A 22,815-nucleotide genomic window follows, 5' to 3' on the forward strand; every position below is an offset into this window, starting at 1 on the left:
GCTGCGGTAGCGACTATCGGAGCCAGCAAGTGATGGTGAGGAGGCCCGGCGCCGGCGGTGGCCGCCGCGGCTGCATGTGCAGCGGCAGCGGCCGCCGTCGGCAAGGGGTACGGCGCGTAGCGATAGGTGGTGGGGGTGGGTGTCGCGACCATCACCAACTCACCGTATGCGCCTCTGCTGGCCGCTCGCGTCTTCGCCAGATTCGCTGGAAGCATCACTTCCTTTGGCTGTGCCTTCTTGCATTCGACCTTGAAATTTTAGATAGAGCAGATAAAAGAAAGAGGGTACGAGTAAGAAAGTACATGTCCGGTCGGACATTTCACTCTATCAATCATCTATTAGAACTGTCGAAGTCTTGATTGTGCATCGTTGTAGCAGCCCATACAGCACTAATCACTTCAGCAATATTGCGGCAACATTATTACAATGCAGCAACAATACAAGCTTCTATGCTGTATGGGAGATAACGTGTGAATCCTTTCTCGACAAGAAGTTTAAAGAGAAATGAAAAACACTATTATTATCATTTGTTGCTTATACTATTTCTGTTAATCATTAAGTAGATAAAAGTACTAATCGACTAAAATTGATTTTTGCTCCAAATTTCGTAAAGAAATAACTAACTATGGAGAATATCAACTGGATCAGCGCAGCGAGCTTTCTTCGGGATTATCGATACGAGGTGGCATCAAGAAAATACTTGACCGTCGTGGAAGAGCTTTTCGTTGTAGCGGAAAGTAAACAAAGACTTCTCTTACTAGAGGAACTGTGTACAGTTCTTTCCTTTTTCGTTTACGATTTCTCCTGCATGTACATTCCACATGCGTGTCAAATATAACTAACAAAGATAGACCTTTTCGATTATACGGAAAATTAATTTTGTTCAACATTACAGACAGCGAACAGAAGGCAAATACCTTTTGATGCGACCTCTCTGAGGTTATATAAAGTAAAGGGAGAATATCCTTTAGAAGAGGGGATTTGTTCTACAAGTAGACTTCAGACTGGCTACTCACCATTTTGTTGTTAATTTCGTGGAAATGGATCTCGCAGACTTTGTCGACGACATCCTCGCTTTGAAACGTGACAAATCCAAAGCCTGAAAGAAAATACATAGACTCTTGTTAAATTTTTATATTTAATATGATAAAATGAAATGGCAAACAATAGCTGTAGCAATATACATATGATACATATTTGATATTATTTTACTTTCGAATTTAATTTTATAATTTCTCACATTTTCCAATATTACAGTTTTAATAAAACAAATTGCAAGGATTTTTAATTATATTTGTTGTTCATATAAAAAAATAGATCGTACGCTATCGAATTAGATGATAAAACAATAAAGTCGGGGATTATGTTGTTTACTGTAAGTATAATGATATTTGACGTTTAATCAAATTAATCCACATTAATAATAATCAAAAAAGAAAAAAAAAGGAGTCTACGTAATTTTGAATTAGAGTAACCGGTAGTAGTAGAGATGCGAAAGCTCTCCGATTTTGCTGCATATTCGCGGGGATAAGAAACCATCCCGGATTTCCATTAATTTAGCTGACGGAGTAAACGAGTCTCGCTTCTTCCCTCGTACCGCACGAAAACGCGGTCTGTAAGCGAAATCTCCGCGAAATTTATTTCAGCCAAAGACGAACAGCGGGGAAGGAGAGACAGCGAGCCAGTGAAGAGAGCCGTAACTTAATCAAGCATCAAGGGTTATTAAAAACTTTGCATTGCTCTCCGGGCGATTTTAATCTCGCCCTTTCCACGCGCCCGCGCCGGCGCTTCTCTCCTAGCTAGTAATTCAGCCTCGAGATATCCGGCAAGCGCGAGTTATACGAATCCAGCGCGCGATGTTGCAGCTTAAGATAACCACGATTTAGTGCTTCCGTAGCGAAGCAGTTGCCGAAGCTGCGTTAGGTGACCGTAATTAAATGCATCCGGTGGTCAACCGGTAGGAATGTAAACTGGCCATTCGCGATTCTAGTCGGCTCTGAGGAAGTTAGCGTATAGTTACGGTCAAAGACTGCAAAGATTGTTCATTTTTATGTAACTTATCTCTTCTAATATTGTCGAAATTGACATCGATGAATAAGAGATTTAGACGTTTAGTGATATATCATGACTCTCTCTCTCTCTCTCTCTCTCTCTCTCTCTCTCTCATATGTTTAAAAAATAGTGAGTCTAATATTATAAGAAGCAATGGTGAATTCCATCATTCGTACATGGCACTGAATTACATGTTAAAGGCTGCTTTATAATAAAGTATCTAAATGCAGTGGTACAATGTAATCAATTTTAACAATGAAATAATATAACACATATTCTGTTAAACGTGATTGTTAATGAATATTTGTTTAAAATATTTATATGCGTTTACATTTAACTTTGCTAATTTTAACAGCTCTTAAGATACATACTGCATATTTAGTTTTAATGCACGTTTTAATGCAATTGATCGAATTCGCTGTAGGAAATAGTAAGCTTAGCAGAAAAACGGAAGAGCTGAAAAATAATAAGTTTGTTCGCGTTGCATTCGTACTTTTTGCATTCAAGATCTTCGCTTTCTCTTTTTTCAAAATGTATACTTATCGTCTGAATATACATTTATCTCGTTTCAAGTGCAATAATTTTTGAGGATATTAAATTAGCAAACATATTTTATACATTATTTCCAACAAAATGACAAAGATTATCCAGAAAATTAGAATATTCAAATTTATTTAAGGTAAGAATTTAATTAGAACGTGCAATCGATCGAGGAAATAATGTTTACGATAGATATCGTACGCTTAATTGCGAAATAAAACGATCAGGCCGGAGTCGTTACTTTGGGAAGAAAACTTGCCAACGTTGAGACAATATGTGCGTGACACATTCAATTATTCAACGCTGACATCATTAATCGTTCGGCTTGTTCTCTGCCGGATTCTTTCTCTCTTACATCTTCTACGCTATCCGTCTACGGCATACCCACTCTCATCTCAACCGTTTCGTTCCGTCTCGTATCCTCTCATCCACCTAAGCTCCTCCTCTTGCTACGGGTATAGCACGAGTGATTAAGTTATAAACTTGGCAAGACGTCCGTTTGAGCGCGGAAGGGGCTTACTTCATTTATGTAATTTATAGTACTCTGCCAGTCTAGCTAACTCCACGGAGCCCAAGCACTCCCCTAACACAAAGGCCATGTCCTGACACCGGTAACATTTAACTACCCTACCTTGCCCCCCCCCTCCTCTCATTACTTTGACGATTCTCTTCCCGTGAGCGTAGCGCAGCGACGACTACCGTTGACATTCCTCGATAGCGTTCGTATTTTCAACCGAGTTGCGTATTAAATAATCTCCCTTTAGAGATGCGCGCATCTTAAAACTTTGCAAAAAATATAAAAATTTCATAGATTGTTCATTATTACGTCTAAAAATCTGTATAAAATCCGTCCAATATTACGTCTGAATATGTATGTAAAATTTGAACACAATTCTCTTATTGGTTTAAACGTTATTTAATTTTTTTGTCAGTCTTTATTCTTATGTAAAATTAAGTTTCGTAATACTTATTTACAAATTTAATGAGGAAATTAACATTAAGATTTAAACAAAATTTTAAATATATACTGACCAAACAATAATAAATATTCGTGCAAAAGTTTATTTGGATTCACTTATTCGCTTAAAAGTTATTTACTTAAAACTGTAGGAAAAGGCAGTCACATATTTTTTGTTTTTTTTTTTGCAATTTCAGGGCATATCTATGAGTTAATATCAACATTGTTTGAATGATATTAGCTAATATTTTGGCTAATTGTTTAGTTATATTTTTAGCTAATATTGTATAGCCAAACATCCTTAAGAAAAATGACATTTATTATGAAGAAAATAATATTGCTTTTGATATTATATGTTCCTCAATAAACAAACTCCAAAATATCTTTAATAAGATAAAGTCTTGTACCGTGTCTTTTTAATCGTCTCGGAGGTAGAAAACTATCTTCAAGACTATCTTCAAGCTCCCTTTATAGCGTCGAGAACGACGAGGAATGACCGGAACATAGAATGAATGTGCTAGCATAGTCAGCGATCCGCGGAAGACCCAATAAATTGTGAGTGGTGAGACGTTCCTCTCTCGACCGAATTTTCATAAGGAAATTTATCTATCGTGGTTGGGCGACCATAGTCACCCTGCAAAGCTCCATTTTAGTGCCGCAGCCAACGTACAAAGGGACGTAACCGTTTTCGTCGATCGGCCGGCCTCGCAGAGTTGAATGAGGCGAGGAAAAAATGCGTGCTCAGCTGACCGACCTTTCATCGCCAGATGTGCCCATTTTAATAAAAAAAGCATCTCGAGATATATCTTTCATTCTGTACTCGTGGTCCATCCTTTTGCCCTCCAAGAGCTCTTTAAATGACCTATAAGTCCTTTAACGGTGTGGAATTACCGTCGCCGTTTCTTCGTCGCGAAATTATGGCATATCCTTCTTACGAGAATGCAAATCGGAATATTTTATGGTTTTATAAAAGTCGTGAAGTTATAGTGAGAAAAATCATTTACGGTCCGATTACGAAGAGAATGGTCACTTAAATTTATTATGTTGGATCCAAATAAAAAGTTGGTGAATTTCTCATTATAGATAGTATTATAGATAGAATGATATCAAATTATTATTTAATTTATTGTAATTAATAATAATTACAGCATTTTTTATATTGATAGCTGATGTAGATAACACATATATATATACTATTATTTAAACTTCGTAAAACAAAGTTAATTATAGAAAAAAGATATTTAATCTTAATTCATCAGTCAAGGGTCTAGGAGACGTGTACCATTTCATAAATTATAGGAACATGTTTCTTTTAAACAGTTACTGTATGTAATTAATAAAATTCAACTTTGGATGGTACGTTTCTATTCTATATTGTTCAAAATTGTTATAGAAAACAATTATTGACGAATTAATAACATTTCTACCGAAATTATCCATTAAAATGTCCAACAAGGTTTCACAGACCCTGAGTGGCATCGGCATGAGCAAAAAAAGAGTTTGGTGAGCTAGGATTAACGAATTGAGATTATCATTTAAAGAGCTTACATCAGCACAAAGATATTTATTTATCGTATTACACAATAGATATGTACAATGAAACGGGATGAAACGGGAGCATCAATAGGAAATATCATACGGAAACAAGATTTTTCTCATGTAATTCTATTCCGTCTTGCAGAAAGAAATTGAAGGCGCGAGAAGGAGAGAACAACAGTTCTCTGCTCTCACTGCCGTCTTCCTTCTACTTGCCGGCATAACACTCTTCTTTACCCCTTCGCCGCCGCCCCCTTCGACTCCTTGTTTCTTCCTATACTGCTTGTTCTCCCTCTGATTCTCGAGTATAATGCGACCCCGCCATTGTGCCGAACGAGCGCGTGTTAACGTTTAAAAGCCGCGCGGCGGCTGGCGAACGTGTTTCAGAATTTTATCGTGCATTGAGAATAAAGGTAAAAGGTTTCTTTCAAAAGGCACGCCGGCGGAACGATTTAAAACTTGTAAATGGATACGAGGAGTTAGACCTCCGCGCTCTTTCCATCTTCCCTTGGCCATACCCTTTCCACCTTCGCCCTCGTCTGCACATAAAACTTCCGCGAACTTTTGTTTGTTTCCCGCGATGTATTTACGACGCGGAATCTCGGTGATCGATACCAAAAGAGCTCGCGGGCAACGTAGCGACTATTTTATTTTTAATGTCGTTGGACTTTGATGGCTCGTTTTATGAAGAGTGCCGATAACGATAATAGTTATTTTACTGGCATGGGTCGCTTCATGTAGAGATTTAACACACTGCTATAGTGTCGGAATTGCGATTAATTCTTTTGGCGATTTTATTTTTCCTAATCATAAGCTAAATGATTAATATTACTGCTTTCGTTATATTATTGTAACATCGTCCAGTTGAGAGAAATTTAATAAGGCGAGCATTCTTGATAAAAATAGTATGTAAATTTAATAGTAGAAGTAGTTATCCTTCACATTAGAATCTAGTATGTAACGTCAGAGTCGTACAGTTCTTATCGATCATATAATAGTATTCTTCGCAAATATATTCAATAATTATTAATATTACGACTATTCTATTTTTAATGTCGTCAAACTTTGATGACTTATTTTACGAGCGACATCGATAACGGAGGTGCTCTTTTAACGTAGTTCTATCATTGTAGAGAAAGAAAGTCATTTCATGTTGAGATTAAATAATAAAACTTCGTTATTAATTTTCTTTTATTTAACGTAATGTCGACGACATAATTACCACGTTGTCCCATCTTGTAGAGAACAATTTATTTCATCCATAATTGAGTAAAAATAACATGATATCGCTAGACTGACAGTTATAATTTTTTATATAATATTGATAATAATTATATTTAATGTAATTAATCTGCAATTAAATACATATCAAATCTCTCATTTACTTATGTTCTATTCTGAACCACTAATTAACTCACGCGCGGGCTTCCAATTCCATCGAAGGCTATCGTTATTAAACATGTATTATTATACCCGATTATCGATTAGGGCATTTCAATGTGTACGACACAATCACCAGTTAGGGTGTCAAGATGGCGGAGTACAGGTGTTGAAATTAATTTCAAGCTTCTCGTTTTGCTATGACCTTAATCACGCCTCTCTTTGAGGTGATAATAGCCTAAGTTTCAAAGTAATAAAGACGATTATAGGTGTTCCTTCGTATCATTTAATAATTCTGTCATGAAAGTTCCTCAGGCATAGGATTTACGTGCGTAATCAATCGTTCCAGCATGTCCGTAACATCAGCAATATTGTATACCGTGTACTTTATCTCCTTGATATCGATACCGATGTTAACCTCGCAGCAACAAAGACGCCCGACGATCAACTAGCGTCTTACTGTGTAATTAGGCGTATATTACGCGGCTATCCGCGGCTGTCGATTGAAATGGCAATAAATCAAGCAAACCACCTGAGAACCAATTTGCACCCCAACGTGCCGTGAACCTAATCGCCTTCTATCGAAACGACTATAATCTAAGTTTCCGAAACAGCGATCGACACTGCCAGATAAACCGGTCCCGTTTCTCGAAGCGCGATTTCTCGTACGATTCGTCCGCCACAAGTCGCGATTGCACGTTGCGATTGCCACAGTTCGCTTTATCGGCCGATTGACTTTTCCTTTAACACGGGATATCAGTACCTTTCCGGTTTCTTAGTGTAATAATCGATTTCAAACTTGTTTTCTCTATCAGTCCATCCCCAGATGCAGATTTATGCAGAGAAACAAGTCGCATCATTCCCTTACTTCAAAAATGACTTAAAAAATGTAGCTTTCGTATTATTACCTTAAACGAGTTAAATAAAAATTACTCTATCAAAAGTAAAACTACTCTTCTAATTTAACTTAACAGTTCGTTCTAAACAAATAGCATTTGCATCGTTTTAAATAGATTAAGTATAATATTTTCTATAAGAGTGAAATTATAAAAATTTTGAATTGTGTCGTTTTTATAAATAAAAAAGAGAATCTTTTACACAGATTATATACACTTAAGACAGTTATATTATATATATTTATGTAATATCAAATACATTTACGTCATATACAATAATAATTTGTTTAGAGAATATAAGACTTCGTGATTATTGCAAATAATATTATGAGATAATTCTAAAGAAAATTGCATTACGTAATAAATGTAGAGTAAAAAATATCATCATTAAGTAACATAGTAGACATAAATCAAATATCAAATATCATACTTTTCATAGAATTTCATGCGCACTACAAACAGTGCATAAATAACTCGTTTATTCTGACCTGTTTATTCCGCTTGCAACTGTATAATAATCTCATTATAATGCTCTCAATTTCTAATTTAGTTAATTTAGTTCAATACAGAGTTGATAAAACGATAAAACGGGAGTAACGAACGACGACCGGATGCCTTTGACCGTCGTCGAGTATGACAGACTTTTAAGTCGTTTCCTGAAGGAGAGAGGCGGTCAGTAGTAACGATTATTGCTGGTCAGCCCAGACCTGTTCCGGACAAGAAGTTAGTGGCCAATAAAGGTCCGCGGCACGTTACTGCTGATCGTACACTCGAGTTACTGAGCTTTCGTTATGGTCTCCACGGATGTAGTCGCCCATAACCGATTAATATGTTATTGCGTACGAACGCGGTCTATAGACTCTCTCATCGACCGCGATATCGATAACGGTTTCTAAAGTTCCTATGACAAGCTCTAAATATGCCATCTTTCCGTTTCTCACGCGGTGTTTTAATACGTAATGACTATTGGATGAGGGACATATAAGGCTGACATAACTTCGCTGTTCTAAAAGTCACATTGCAAATGGCTGTGGCTGACTTGTTGCGATGCAAATTGCTAAGGGTAACATTCGTTTTTTTATTTTTTTTAAAAGCGCAAGCTTGGAAATAATAAATATATAGATTTTGAAGAAATCTCTCGACAATTGTTATTTTATCTATCTCATAACCATAAAGTTAAAAACTTTTAACGCCTTAAATGTTTCCCATGTTTTAGAATATATTAATGAAAAAAATCTATCGTCTCACATTAAGTAATGTATGATCAAAAGTTGTTATTATTGTTATTAAATTATTAATCTTTACGGGAAAGCCTGGTGGTGCTAAAACAGTGTCATATTTTAAAGCAAGAAATATAATGAAATAATGATTCGAAGTATAACAGATATTAGTTAAGAAAAAGCTATAAGATTTTAAAAATAAATCCTTGCTTTCTGAAAGTTAATCATATTTATTACCTAAAAACTGTTTTTTTTTTCTTATCAATCTTATTACGTATTTCGAAATTATAAATATTTTGACATTTCGATAACCTCAATATAAACAATTTAAAAAATAAATATAAAATGTTTTAAATATAGATTTTTAGATGTCTCTCTCTCTCTCTCTCTCTCTCTCTCTCTCTCTCTCTCTCTTATCGCGGTGTAGACATAGTCTATATAATTTAAAATATCTCACCGTATCTCATAGAAACCCCACGAGGTATCAATGTCTCCAAGTTTATTAACAATTCCAACCTGCTACTGAAATTTGCCAGAGTAAGTTTGCTCCCAAAGGATAACGCTTTTTCGACGTTATGCGGTTCTAAGTTATATATTTATATATTTCGAAGATGCACTCTCAACTGTGGAAAATCGCGTCTTATGCCACCGAAAGCGTCTTGAGAGTTAACGTGTTGGGAATATTGAGCGGGTTTATGTACTGGATTATGCACTTTGAAGATTTTGTCATTTGATGATCATTATCTACATTTTAATCTCTCTACCTTTTCCCTTTCTCCTTTCTATTCTCTCTCTCTCTCTCTCTCTCTCTCTCTCTCTCTCTCTCTCTCTCTCTCTCTCTATGTTTCTCTTCCCATTGCCTCTGTCTTTACATCATTCTGCCCTTCTCACTCTCTGGTGTGGTCTCAGTTGGGCTGAGTAACGGATATCAACTTGTTGATTTACCGTGCCAACCACGAAGCTGCGGTTCTGAGGCGTCCGAACTCTCTTGGCAAGCCATCACTTTCTAATAGTTGCCCTAAAACTCATATACAGCTACACCGATCCATTACTCCTTGGCATCGATCAGCGCTACAGTCCTGCCACGTTTGAACCACCTGGGTATTCGTCGTTACTAATCCCTGAATTATTCACAGACAGGTATTATCACACATTTCATGTGACATCCTACGTTAGGGGAATACGAGCATGTATTAGAAGTACATATTTTGAGATGTTCTATATGTAGATGATTTTATATGTTCTTATGTATAATGAGATGTTCTTATGTATATAAAATACACTAATATGTAATACTGTAATACTTTTTCTGAGTTGAAAATTTCATGGCAAATTTATAAAGACAAATCCGATTTTCATAAAAATATGAAATCGTTTTACTAATTATTTTCATAATTAAATATTTTTTGTTTTCTTTATATATATTTATATTTGGAGTATACCATTTGAAATTAATTAAAGAATAATATTTCAATGTTAATTTATATATTTAAAGCACAATAAATTCACTACAATCTTTTAAATTTCTTCATTATTAAATGTAAGAGAAATATAAGATGTAAGAGAAAAAAAGAGAGAGAAAGTTTTAAATTTTTGCACAGTATAATAAATATATCTTAATTTCAAACTCATCAAAGTACAATATATGTTTTTGAAGATATTACGAAGCTTATGAATTCTTTGTTCATATCGACAAAGCTAATTCTTCATACACAAATATAGAATTCATTGAAGTGCATTTATAATTTATATCGCCGTTAAATGCAACAATGATGTTGTTAAGAATCTGTAAGAGTCAATACATAAATGTACGTGAGTGTGAATGATGACAGACAACTGGGCGTAGATTACAACCTGCACGCCAAACAAAACACTCGAAATCCGTTTTTGTCTCGCGTTTGTGCGGTCGTACCTCGTGGAGTTATGCCGCTATAAATTTTCAGAGATGTCGCGAATGAGTACCTATATAACCGTAGATTGTTGGAGTAAAAAGACGTGGGAGAGATGCTTCGTTTGCATTTACTACATGCTGATGTAGTAATTTCGACTATGTACATGTATTTTGTTGCATAGCATGAAAAATTATTTCCACTTTGTCGCAATTAATTTAATATACATATAATTCAATGTTCAGAATTATGCATCGTAAATAATATATTTAAAAAATAAGATAACTGATTTAAATTATCTTAGAGTCTAATCGAATGTGAATAAGAATAAAAAGAGAAATACGTTTCTAATTTTATTATAAAGATTTCAGTAAATTTACTGTTATATGATTTTTGTTTTTTATCTTCTTGAATCTAATCACGTTAGGATACAAAGAAATTCTACGACGTCACTGACGGTGAACTGATTACGTGAGAGACGTAAAATACAATAATATCTGACATTCGGAAAGGATGTCACAGTGGTATCTTGCTGAACAAAGCGATGGCGGAAACGCGTGACACGTTAATTAATCACTGTTAATTAGATGTAAGTTTCTTAGATGCGAGTCAACCGCTTTTTGCCGCCGTCGGCTGACAGGCTTCATCGGGGACGAACGGAACTGCAAACTGCACTTTACCACATCTCGCATTTTGCTTAGCACGCAGCTGTGCTGGCGTCAGACGTCGGGCTCGTTCTATCTTCCCGCCATCTTCCCTTACTTTGTTACCCCCCTTCGAGTCCTTCGGGAAGGGGATTAAGCGAACGTACCAAATTGAGGTGCTTAAGTCGTCAAGAAGCAGAGGAAGAGAGGATGAGGGATTGAGAATGTGTGTGCGCGCGCGCGTGCGAGAGAGGAAGGTAAAGAAATTAAAGGAGTGAAGTAAGATGCAAGAATATTAGACAAAACTGTGTTTCCAACCTGGATTGTGACTTATGGATACGTTCTTTTGACCATAAAATTCTGATATTTCTTCATTAATGATCAAACCAAACGATTGAAGGAATTCGCAGATTTTTGTAAAGTTAAAAATTCTTTCTGTGTATTATTTTCAGAATTAAAAGCACTATCGCTAGTAAAAACTTTACGCTTGAATTTTGTGAATACAAGTAATTCCACGCCTACATAAACATCAAAGTCGAGATTATGATAATTGAATAGTCATAATTTTACAACGACAGGGATTATAATAGAAAAACTATAATAACTGATCTGCTATGTAAAAACTGATCTGATAATGCTGTGACTAATAAATAAGTATTAATAAGCTGGTTCGTATGGTAGCGATAATAATTTAGATAGTATATAATCTCCTGGTTCGTTGATAATATCGTTGTAACCGCATAATTTGTATCTCCATAATCTGCCCTCTACAATTTCCCCATTTGAAATTTAACACCCGGAGTCGATTAAATGGCCCAAATTTCGATCATTTCATCTAACTCATTTCTATCTTTTATCTTTGTTTTTCCTCTACCACTTTCTTGGACAATCTTATTGGCCATTGAAAATCGCGGCGAATTGCGGTCAAGATGGCTCTATAAGACATAATTGAATGGAATCCCTCTCTATTAGGGACACCATCATTCGACAGAACTTGCTGTTCTCGGCTTTCATTTGGGAGCAAAGAGCGAAAAGAAAGAGTCTCTTCATCCTTTTACCGTTCCGCTTTTCTGCATCTTTTCCGTACTTTCTCTCAGGTATCTGAGTCGTACCTGAAAAGCTCCACCTACATATCGTATTTGTCAGGTGCCTAGAAAGGAAAGTGGAGCACCATTTCGTATGTAAGCCACACTACGGGTTCCTTCCCGCGAAAATTTTAAACGATTTATTATCACCTTCCCTCGCTAAGAAATGCCAGCGACGCGAAACGCACCTTCATACAGTGTGTTACGTAATAGCATTTCTCTTACTGTCTTCGACAATATTTCGAGGATGCTAAAGACATGTTCACTACTCATCATAAAAACTTTTGTAATACAATCTTGAAATATAATATATATAGCGGAGTATTTTGTTTTATATGTAAAATTCTATATAATGTCATAAATAAATTTTTATAATGAAAATATAGAATTTCACATATAATAAAGCAAAAATTTATTTTTATTTTTTCATCAACGATATTATTCCATTGATTTTCTGACAAAGAAGGTGAAATATTTACACTGCTTATAAACATTTTGGATTGCAGATTGACGCTGAAAGAATAAAACAAAAGCTAAATATTCATTTGTTAAATATTTTTAAGATCATTGACAAACAAATATAATAGCTAAATTGTTTCCCGTTTTACATATTAAAAACTTGGTAAAAATATTTCAATAAATTTTGAAATACTTAAAGAGCATTTTCACTACTTTAGAGTATTAATCTGTTATAATGTAAATTTTTTTTCTCCATTTTTATTGCCAGAGAATTGAATAATATTGTTAATCCTTCGTGGTCAAACCTCCTGAGAATTTAATGTTAGTTACACAGGGAGCAAAATAGCCCCAACACTTTTAATTGATTGTCGTATTTATAGCTTTTGTTCTCTAAAATCGCAAACATTATTGAATGTGCTTTAACACGTTCAATGCTATGGGGATTACTGTTGACTGGCATTCAGTTTGTTGGTAGCGCCGTAGAAGGCACCGGTGACTGGTGATGTCAAGATTAATAAAAACACATAATTCGAATAAATGTCAATATTTCTAAATTTTGATACAATATGTATCACATGATAGCAGATTCATGTTGCCGCCTTAGGCAAGTTACGTAATATCAACATAACATTCAACGTATTAAACATTGTAGAACATGGAAATGGAGTGGCTTTTTTTAAAGATTTTAATTTTATATTAATTATTATATTATATTTAAAAAATTACAATTTAAAAGTTCTTGAGAAATGCACTTTTTACTAAAAAAAAATTAACTTTTAAACTTTTTAATTTTTTATATTTTTTGATAAAAATTTACGACTGTACTCTAAAGATATGACACTTTTAGAAAAAATAATGCAATAGTCCGCGTTACAAAAAAGATATTTATTCTGGAGAAAAAAGGAGATCATTTTTGTAAAGAAATGTGTATTGTATAAAAGATTTATTTGGTATAAAAATATAATATTTTTAGAAATATAAAGCCTCAAACTTTTTTGGGATCTCGATTTTAGGTGACCACAAAAGATGCAAATGTAAATTTTGCAACGTGTCGGAGTTATTTTGACATGCTCCGACATGTTTAACGGAAATACATAACAGATATTTGCTAGCTTTCGATAATTCTATCATTCTTTCTAAAAATTTGATACGGCGGTACCTAGCTAAATGCTAGAAACAGAATGTAAATTTCATTAGAGCAGTACAGGATAAATGAATCAACACGTATGCGAACTGAATACAGATATTTTGTGAATATGAAATAAACGTAAAATTTTGATGCGGAATTCTGATGCTTTCGCGAATACGTTGCATTTTTGAGTTCAATACAGTCGAACGGAAATGAAGAAGCAAGTTTTACGAATGAAACCGCCGAATTCTTAATCATAGAACGTCTCGCTTATTTTCGTATTCATCTCTTAGCGGCAAGCTCTGTGTGGAAGCAAGTACAGTTGCCATAAAAGGATCGAGTCTGGCGGATGAGAAATAGGGATGCGAATGCTGTCGTGGTGGAGCGAGAACATCCTCCCGCTCGGTAAGCCTCTCTTTATTGTAGCGTCTTGATTATGAGCAATAATGAGGGCATCCCCTCGCCTTAATCAACGCTAGTGGAATGGGTCGTCGACGGCATCTTCGAGTCGTCGAATGTCGAGCGCGATTCTCAATTCGTAGCCTCGTCGAAATAATGAGTCTCGCAATCAGCGCCTAGGAAAATGTTTACGCTGCAATTACCACCGCTCACAGTGATCCGCATGCGAATTTGTAGGCGCGTCGTCAACGAATATGTACAGATGTATACGTATAATATTATATATATATATATATATGTGTGTGTGTATATATATAATAATATTTTATATATAATGTGCGCATATGGTATTATGCATTCTATAACAATCAGTTGATAGTATCACGTTGCTTATTAGTAGCAAATTTTGATTATTATCATGCAAATTATTTAACACTTTGTATCATTGAAAATTAGAATAATTGATTAATTACCTCGCATTTTGAAAAAGACTCATTAAATAATCTAATATAAATATCCAAATGTGAAGAGAAAAAAATAAAATATAGTTCTGTAATACTTTATAATTGGAAAATATAAATTATCTCATATTCAATATTTTTTCTAAATTTTTACAATGCTTACTTCGGAAAGATTAAAATTTTATAATTTTAATAAATCGGGGAACTAAGATTAAAGTCAGCATATATGTATGTAATTTCACATTTCCTTAATATAAAAAGGGTCGATATTTTTTAAAATAACAATTCTATCATTATACCGTGACGTATCAGTAATTTATTTAGTTTAAATGTTCCACGTTTTTCATAATTTTTCCTTATAAGTATAAGTAATTCTATTTCTCTATAGTCAAAAGAATTATTTTTAAGTGAAATGTTTTGAAGTCGCGATAGTGTCTCGACGTACACACGAACTTGATCTAGTCTACCATATGAAAATCCAACAAGGAACGCTTTATCGAACTTTTCCGCTTTTCCAATGTGAAAGACGGTGCCTATAAAAGAACTGAATAGGGACAAAAATCGACGGAGTATCTCTCCGTCAGATTTGTAAGATCGTAAAGCCCCTCCGGTACGTTGTTATGTTTTACCCTCTCGGTTTTCCTCAGTATCAAAACTACGCGAAGTTTTATTATGAAATAATAAAATATCTAAAAATATATCAGAGCCTGCGGGCTTTGATTTACAGTTCAAGTTTTATCGTATCGGGTTGAAGCAAATTGGGGGAAAGAAAGAAAAAAAGAAAGTGTAAGAAAGAAAGAGATGTGAATAGCTGTGGTCTTACCCGGTAATATGGCGCCTTGCATTTTACATTAGAAAGTTCGAGCCATTTCCTGACGTCGGTAATGCCGTCATAAGTCGACGCAAGTGGAAGAGGGCGATAGAGGAAGAAAGGGACGATGGTCCGGAAAGGAGACAGTGGCGCAACGCGATTTTGAAGATGTATATAGAGCTGTATTTTGTCTTTTCGTTATCTTCTTGAAATCTCTGCAACATGATACAGGATCAGGTTTACACTCAATAAATTTTAGATTCAAACGATCATTCTGTACAGCAATAAAAACCTGCTAGATGCTTCTTCAAAGATGTCTCAATAGAGCAGCATAAATGTGAAAAATCACTGGTAAATTATGGAAAATTATAACTTCCGTTCTCCATAAGTCTTTACAAAGACTGACCAAATTATTTTTCTCTTTTCATTTTTAATAGTGATATGGATTACGAAAACACAATAAGATAATGTTTCTCAAAATCGAGAAATATAGATTTCGATACTATTATGCCAATTAAAATTTAGATTAAGGTAAATTTTAGGTAAATGATTCCAGAGGGAATTTGAAAATTTAATATAACTTAATCAGATACAGCTTCGGAAGAAATAAATTTATATTAAGCGAGCCAATAAAAAACCGACTCAAGTTGATTAAGTATGTAATAAAATTATATAACTTGCAGTAGAGACTCTTTGTGCTTATCATACTATGACTGTATATTCCATTACTATGACAATTTAATGTAAGTTTTTAATTTATTGACTACGATAGTCCAAATCAATAGTTGCGTTTATCAGTTTACACATTAATTTAGAGTTTAACTTTGACTAACAGTTCAAGTATTCTATCAAATACTGAGAGAGGTTTTATCTTCAGATATTTCGACCTTCTTTGTCGAACGTTTCTTTGAGTTATGGGTATAAATCAGAATTTAAGCTTGAAAATCAACAGATATTATTAATTTTGTAAATTGTCAGTTATGCACTGATGAAAGCTCAAAACGAGAACTGAAATGTCTGTAATAATTATTAATCAACTTGTATCGATTCTTACTGGCTCTTTTCCACTTGGAAACTTAATTCTTAATTTTGAGATAACATATGCTATTCAATTTAGTCCTCATAAAAGCTTTTAATATTGTGACGTTTTTTTGATCACAGAAGTACATTAATTTAGAAGATTAATTTTATTTAATGAGTAAATAGCATTACTTATATATCTGCCTTGTATGTTAAAAAAAGTGAATCAGGTACAAAAAAACATAGCGATTTGAAAATATATTTTTTTCTCTTACCTCACAAAGACCGATTCTTTTACTCTTGAAATTTACTGATCAAATTTTCGTTCGATTTGCGGAAGTTTCTACAATATGCGCGAATTCTCGTAGCATCGTAAAGTTGCAGTATTTCCTTCTGCCTCTTTCTTTGTCTTTCATTGTGTCGAATCTTGTTTCTTCTTCGTTTCTTTCGAACAAGACTTTATCGTCAGGGCATTACGGCTTAGCAGTGTCTTGAAAAACTTTCCAGTTTTCACCAAGCGAATAGCGAGTCGAAACCCCATATAACTCGATTAGAAGACGGAGAAAGAAATGTAAGGAGAAAGAAGGGTATACAGCATCAGAGTGAAGAACAAGAAGAAGAGCACCTAGTTCAATTATTGGTATGCGGTTGTTGTTTTATTCTTCTTATTTATATGTCTCTCTCTTAAGTCTTCCTCGCAATTCCGCAAGAAAGATATATAATATGTATATAAATATGCTTCTCTCTACTTTGTTTTTTAAATATAATGTTTCACAACGTCGCAACGTGATTAATATTTCTTTATAATGTACAATATTTTGTAGCTAGGATTATTATGATCCAAAATGAATAGCTAAACAAAGTACGCGAAGAAATTAATTACTCTGTAACGACCTTACCAATCTTAATGCAAAAAGATCCCTGTGGTCTAGAATGGATGGTTAACCAAAGTACTGGGTAGGAATTAATTACTTTGTAACGTCCCTACCAATTTTATTACGAAGGAATCTTTATGTTATACAATGAACAGCTAACTGAAATAACCAACAAAGATTAAGGAATATCGTTGCTAATTTTCATAAGAAAATTCATTCTTGTGTTATTTTACACTTCAATGATCGTCCATGAATATTGCTGCGGAGATATATTTTTAACGTAGGATTATTTTCAAGACGCTTACAGTAATAATTGTAATTAATTAAGATTCATATAGAAATACATAAACATATCATCGTATTTGTGGATTTCAAAGGGACAAAAGTAATGAGCGCCGGCTAACTACTATAACTGCTTATAGAATCTGTAATTAATTGGATAATCTCTATATATGTCGACTAATTGTAAGTGAGACACGCCCGGAAAGATGAGCATGAGAAAGGAAAAATATAACGCGCGTGGGCACGACAGGGTGAGCGGGGTCCATGGGGGATTTCCAACGTAATAGAGGCAGATACTCTAACAGCATGCATTATTCTCGTTACGGAGCTGAGGTTGAGGTTTATGGCATGGATGGTTATAATCCGTGATAGCGGTTTATGCTCGGCGTTGCTGACTCTTTCCAGAATTGACGGATGCCGCGAGCTATTGCTTTCTGTCCGTTTCTTTCCGTTTCTTCCTTTCGTCCTTGTCTGACCTATTGTCATTCTCTGTATTATCGCAAAACATCTATTTTCCTATATTATCACGAAGAAGGCAATCTTAATCCCACAGAATGCATTAATAAACCCGATTAATTAATGTTGTTTACTCCGTTAATCTGAGCTTTCTAAATTATAATCCTGCCTTGTACACTGAGAAAAAGATATTATTCAAAAATTTATTTGTGAGGAATATATTTATTTCACCGAAGTATAAATCTTTATTTACGGCATAATGAAACTATTACTAGCAAATAAAACCATCATTTTATTTTTTTTTACAATTAATGAGATATATTTTAGAAATGTATATTTTGTTATCACAATAAAATTTTTTTCATAACTAATAAATATCGAAGAAAATGTCATAATATTTGCTTTGCAATGCTTCAACATTTTTCTCTCACAATCAATATACTATACAAGATATGTACATTCAAGATATATATTTTAATTTTTATTACTGCATTCGCTTATTTTAATTTCAATTTTATAGTCAATTTCTCTTGGGAAATGTTTAAAAATTCAAGATATATATAAATTTCAAGATATATATAAAAATTGACAAATATCTTCAAATTTTCCAATTAACCTTTTTTCCAATTAACAGTGTACGTATACCGAAAATTTATTTAATACTTTTTTGTCGTGAGGAATGTCTGTAAATGTTTAATTCAGAGATATTTAGTAGACAGAACTCCTTTAACAGAAATTTCAATTAAAACACACAGGTGGAACCGTTTTATGGTACTCCTTTAAACTGAAGCGTTCGCGAATTGGGCTATAAAAGTTAATTCGCTTTATTTATTAACGCTCACGCAACGCGATGCATCCGCTTGTGCTTGATCACCGACAATAATAATCATTATCGACCGCGGCGTTACAATAGTTAATTGCTCCCTCGTTCGATGAGGTGAGCGTAGATAATAACGAATTACTATAGGAATATCGAATGAAGTGTATTCCCAAGCGCCGTTTAAGCACCGCAAATTATTAATTACCTTCGTTATAATCGGGCCGCGGGTGGATCGTGGTGCATCTATAAATCAGGGTGTTTCTCCCCCACAGCCGGTGTTTTTCCACCCCTCGAAAACGATTAAAATGGCCGGCGATCAGGACGCGGTGGAGGGAAAGAGGTTGCAGAAGCGAGGGTGAGACACGATTGGTGCCAGAAATAAACTGCTCGTATAATTCCTGTACTTATCGGAATTTCTCGTTTTTGAAAATATTATATCCCTTATATAACTTGGAATAGGGGAGAAATAGGGGATGAGGGGTTAGAATTGCAAGAACCGATAGGCCGAATAATTCCGCGATTGTCCACCGGCGTTTCATCCCTTTGTGTCTATCCGAACACCCTCACCATTGTCTTCGCTGCTTCCCTTGATCTCATTTGTAAGCATCTTCCTGGCTGCATCGTTGTAACGGTCCGTAGAACGGCATTACATTAGGCCATAGTGGCCGCAGTAATCTCAGCTATGTGTATCCATTTAGCTCCGGGCATACAGTACGGCCTATCCAGTGTAATCCGAGCTTAATTGCCGGTCGAATCAATGCCATCCGCCGTACATTCGATCCTCCCTATGGTCTCTTCTCCCTCTCCTTCGAGTTGAACTTATTACTCATTATACTCTCGGTTAAGAGTTGTTGCGACGAAAAAACACACAAAGAATGATAAGAATCGACAATCAAATGATTCTTAGAAAATGATTGTTCTAAAGTTACTGTCGCTAAATTACATTGATTTAAATGTTATGTATGTAATACAAGGATATATAATTTATTTCTCTTATCAAATTTTATTGTAAATAATTCTTCATTATAAGTATTTTCATTATAGAAAAATTGACGATTTGATTGAAATCTGTATTTCAATCAAAACAGCCTGGAGTATCAAATAATAAATATATAAGTCAAAATTACAATAATCATAATTTTTATAAAACAAAAATTTATATTTCTCTTTCTCTCTCTCTCTCTCTCTCTCACTCTCAGAAAGATAAATTTCTTTAATTTTAGAAATAGAAGTACCTGGAATACTCAGCACGTATTATACGTATAAACAGAATATAATGCGACAGGATTAAAGGTGAAAGCGATCGTTGATTAAAAAGACGGTTTAAGACGATGTTAGAGACGATCGTTAATATCTCTCTCGCAACGCCCGAGAGAGAGGTTTGATAGCTCGAAGGTGGTAACAACCCCTTTGGGTGATATGATCCTTTAAACACGATAATACTCAACGATGAGCTCCCGACGTACCTAAGGGAAATTATCGAGTGGCTACCATGAAACGAGATAATAATGTTCGTGCAACTGTACGAGATGTATTTTTCGTTACAGTCGCAACATTCGCAAATCGTTTACAGAAAATAGAGTTTTACAAATGTTATTACCGTTTTCTTTTTATGTTTAATTACAACAGTCTCTTTTAGTAAATGGAAAATCGTGGAGATGCTCGAGAGGAAGAAAGAAAGAAAAAGAAGCGACTATTCCTTGCAGTTTAAATTTAGACGTAGGTGAAGTTTTTTTTGTAGCTTCGCGGTGTTATGGGTGTTGTGCGGTTTTATCGCTCGTAAACCGGAGAAAATGAATGAAAGTGTCAGTAAAGACACGACCTCTACTTAGTGCTACTGCTTTTTTTATTGTTTTTGGTTTGTCACCCGGTTCTGTACAATACAAATATACACTTTATTGATGAAACAGTTCGTGCGATAGTTCTATAAATAGAAATAGAAGCAAATATAAGTAGTTTGGAGAAAAATAACTGTATTGCAATTCGCGTGATATTTGCACATTATAAAAATCTTGTCAACAAATTATTAACTATGTACAATATAATTGAAAAATGTTTTCATAGAAACCTTCGGAAATTAAGTTCTATTTATTCATATAAATCTTTATAAATATGAAAAATTTATAAACATTTATTATCATTATACATTAAATACTGTACGTTAATAAATTAAAAGGAATGTAAAAAAATTGTACAGATATTAAATTTTAAAATAATTTTTTCTCTATTTACGATATATAGAGATGTAATTAATTTTTTCACGATAAAAAATTAAATTACCTATCGGAATCGTAAATTTCAAAAATAATTTTTTATTTCCAACAAAACGTGATATAAAATTTCAAAATGACGCAACAATGAATTTTTTGTGAAATAATTAATAGTCAGAAGAGCGACAATAGAATAAAATATTATATTTAATTTTCGCTTTTTATCATTAATAAATAAAAGAATTTAAAGATATACGAGAATATATTTAATCTTTATTATACAACGCTCTTTATTACATAATTAATGTATAATAATTTCAACACATTATTGATATCATTCACGAGTATCACAAAATTAAATCTTATTCATAAATGCTATAAATTGCATTCATATGATATTTTTCATTAATGATGAATTTAAAAGTTATATTTTCGATCGCACTCAACGAGAAATAAAAATAAATGCAAGTGTTTTGTTTCTCGCTTTTTATTACGCGACCAATGGCAAGATAATCTGAGCGAGCAATTAATACTGTTTGAGCATAATGCACTGTAATTTATCGTCGGCCACCGCTACATTTTGCGACATTAAATATGATGTTTTTAGTTGTAGGTATTATGTGTGCCAGCTTCTATGCTATTTAATTCTTTTCGATCTATTAACTTGACGGGATCGATCGGCGAAGCTCGCGAAGCGAAGGCTGGCACATCGCGAGGCGCGTTCAATTAATCGTACGGCCTGTGACGAACAGACTGAAATTCCACCCATTTCTTGCCGTATCCTGACAAATGGGCTCATCGTCGATCGGCTTTGCCGAAATGCATTCTCGCAACAACGTGCAACTAACCCCTACTGCGAAGAAAATCTATACGAGATTTCAACTCCTCGTAATTTAAATTCAAACGAATCGTGGTTGGTACCACGTTCCTTCTGTCGCGCATTCACTATGATAGATCGAAAATGGTCAATCCCCACGTGTATTAAAAGATGCTTTGCATCATTGTAAACTTGGAAAAGATTATATCATAGAAAGAGTTTCGTCGAATAAATCGCGAGAAATGTCTACATATTTGCGAAGCATACAGTATTCTTTTAGTAAAAGTTAGTTCTCCGTTCATACTAGATATATACCATTGTATAACTATAATCGCTTACTCGTTTTATTTCCGCAAACATATTTGTGACCTGATAAACTTTGTTTACTCAAAATTACATATGTAAAGTTATATCTCATAAAATTCGTCGCATTTATTTAAATTTATGCTACAACGTGATTGGAAAATTATCGAGGTTACATTTTAAGTTGCTATTTTAAATTTATTTTCTGCTAAGTGAATAGATTAATTATAATGTCCACTGGGTTTTACGATAAAAATGGATCATCGACTTCCGTTCATAGTCGAAATATAGATGTACTGGCAATTATGTCGCGCTTTATATAATAATAGAAATTGTGCTGCTTTTGAATTCTGTCTTGTCCCAAGCCACAGGAATTATTCATGCTCTCCTTGCAAGGAAACAGTCTCGAAGTAGACTGAGATACACGTGACTGAAATGCTCAGCTAAATTGAAATTTGGTTTTGAATCTAGAGCACATGTAGGCATATTATATATGTAAGATATCTTGGAGTTACTCTCTCCTTAGAGATCCTTAGAGTCCTTATATATAATCAATCTATATACAATATATAT

General features: G+C 34.3%; 1 protein-coding gene across 4 annotated transcripts in view; it reads right to left on the reverse strand.

Moving 5' to 3' along the window:
- Positions 1 to 22,815, reverse strand: part of LOC108746488 (RNA-binding protein Musashi homolog Rbp6) — a 448,396-nt gene that overhangs the window by 47,027 nt on the left and 378,554 nt on the right. For all 4 annotated transcript variants that reach the window (XM_018483298.1, XM_018483297.1, XM_018483300.1 and 1 more), the window contains 2 exons: positions 1,017 to 1,099; positions 164 to 248 (listed from right to left, as the gene is read on the reverse strand). In XM_018483298.1, coding sequence (XP_018338800.1) covers positions 164 to 248; positions 1,017 to 1,099 — 168 coding nt within the window. The remainder of the gene's footprint in view (positions 1 to 163; positions 249 to 1,016; positions 1,100 to 22,815) is intronic.

The sequence above is a fragment of the Trachymyrmex septentrionalis genome, unplaced genomic scaffold (genome assembly GCF_001594115.1).
Source record: "Trachymyrmex septentrionalis isolate Tsep2-gDNA-1 unplaced genomic scaffold, Tsep1.0 scaffold172, whole genome shotgun sequence".
Taxonomy (NCBI): Eukaryota; Metazoa; Arthropoda; class Insecta; order Hymenoptera; family Formicidae; genus Trachymyrmex; species Trachymyrmex septentrionalis.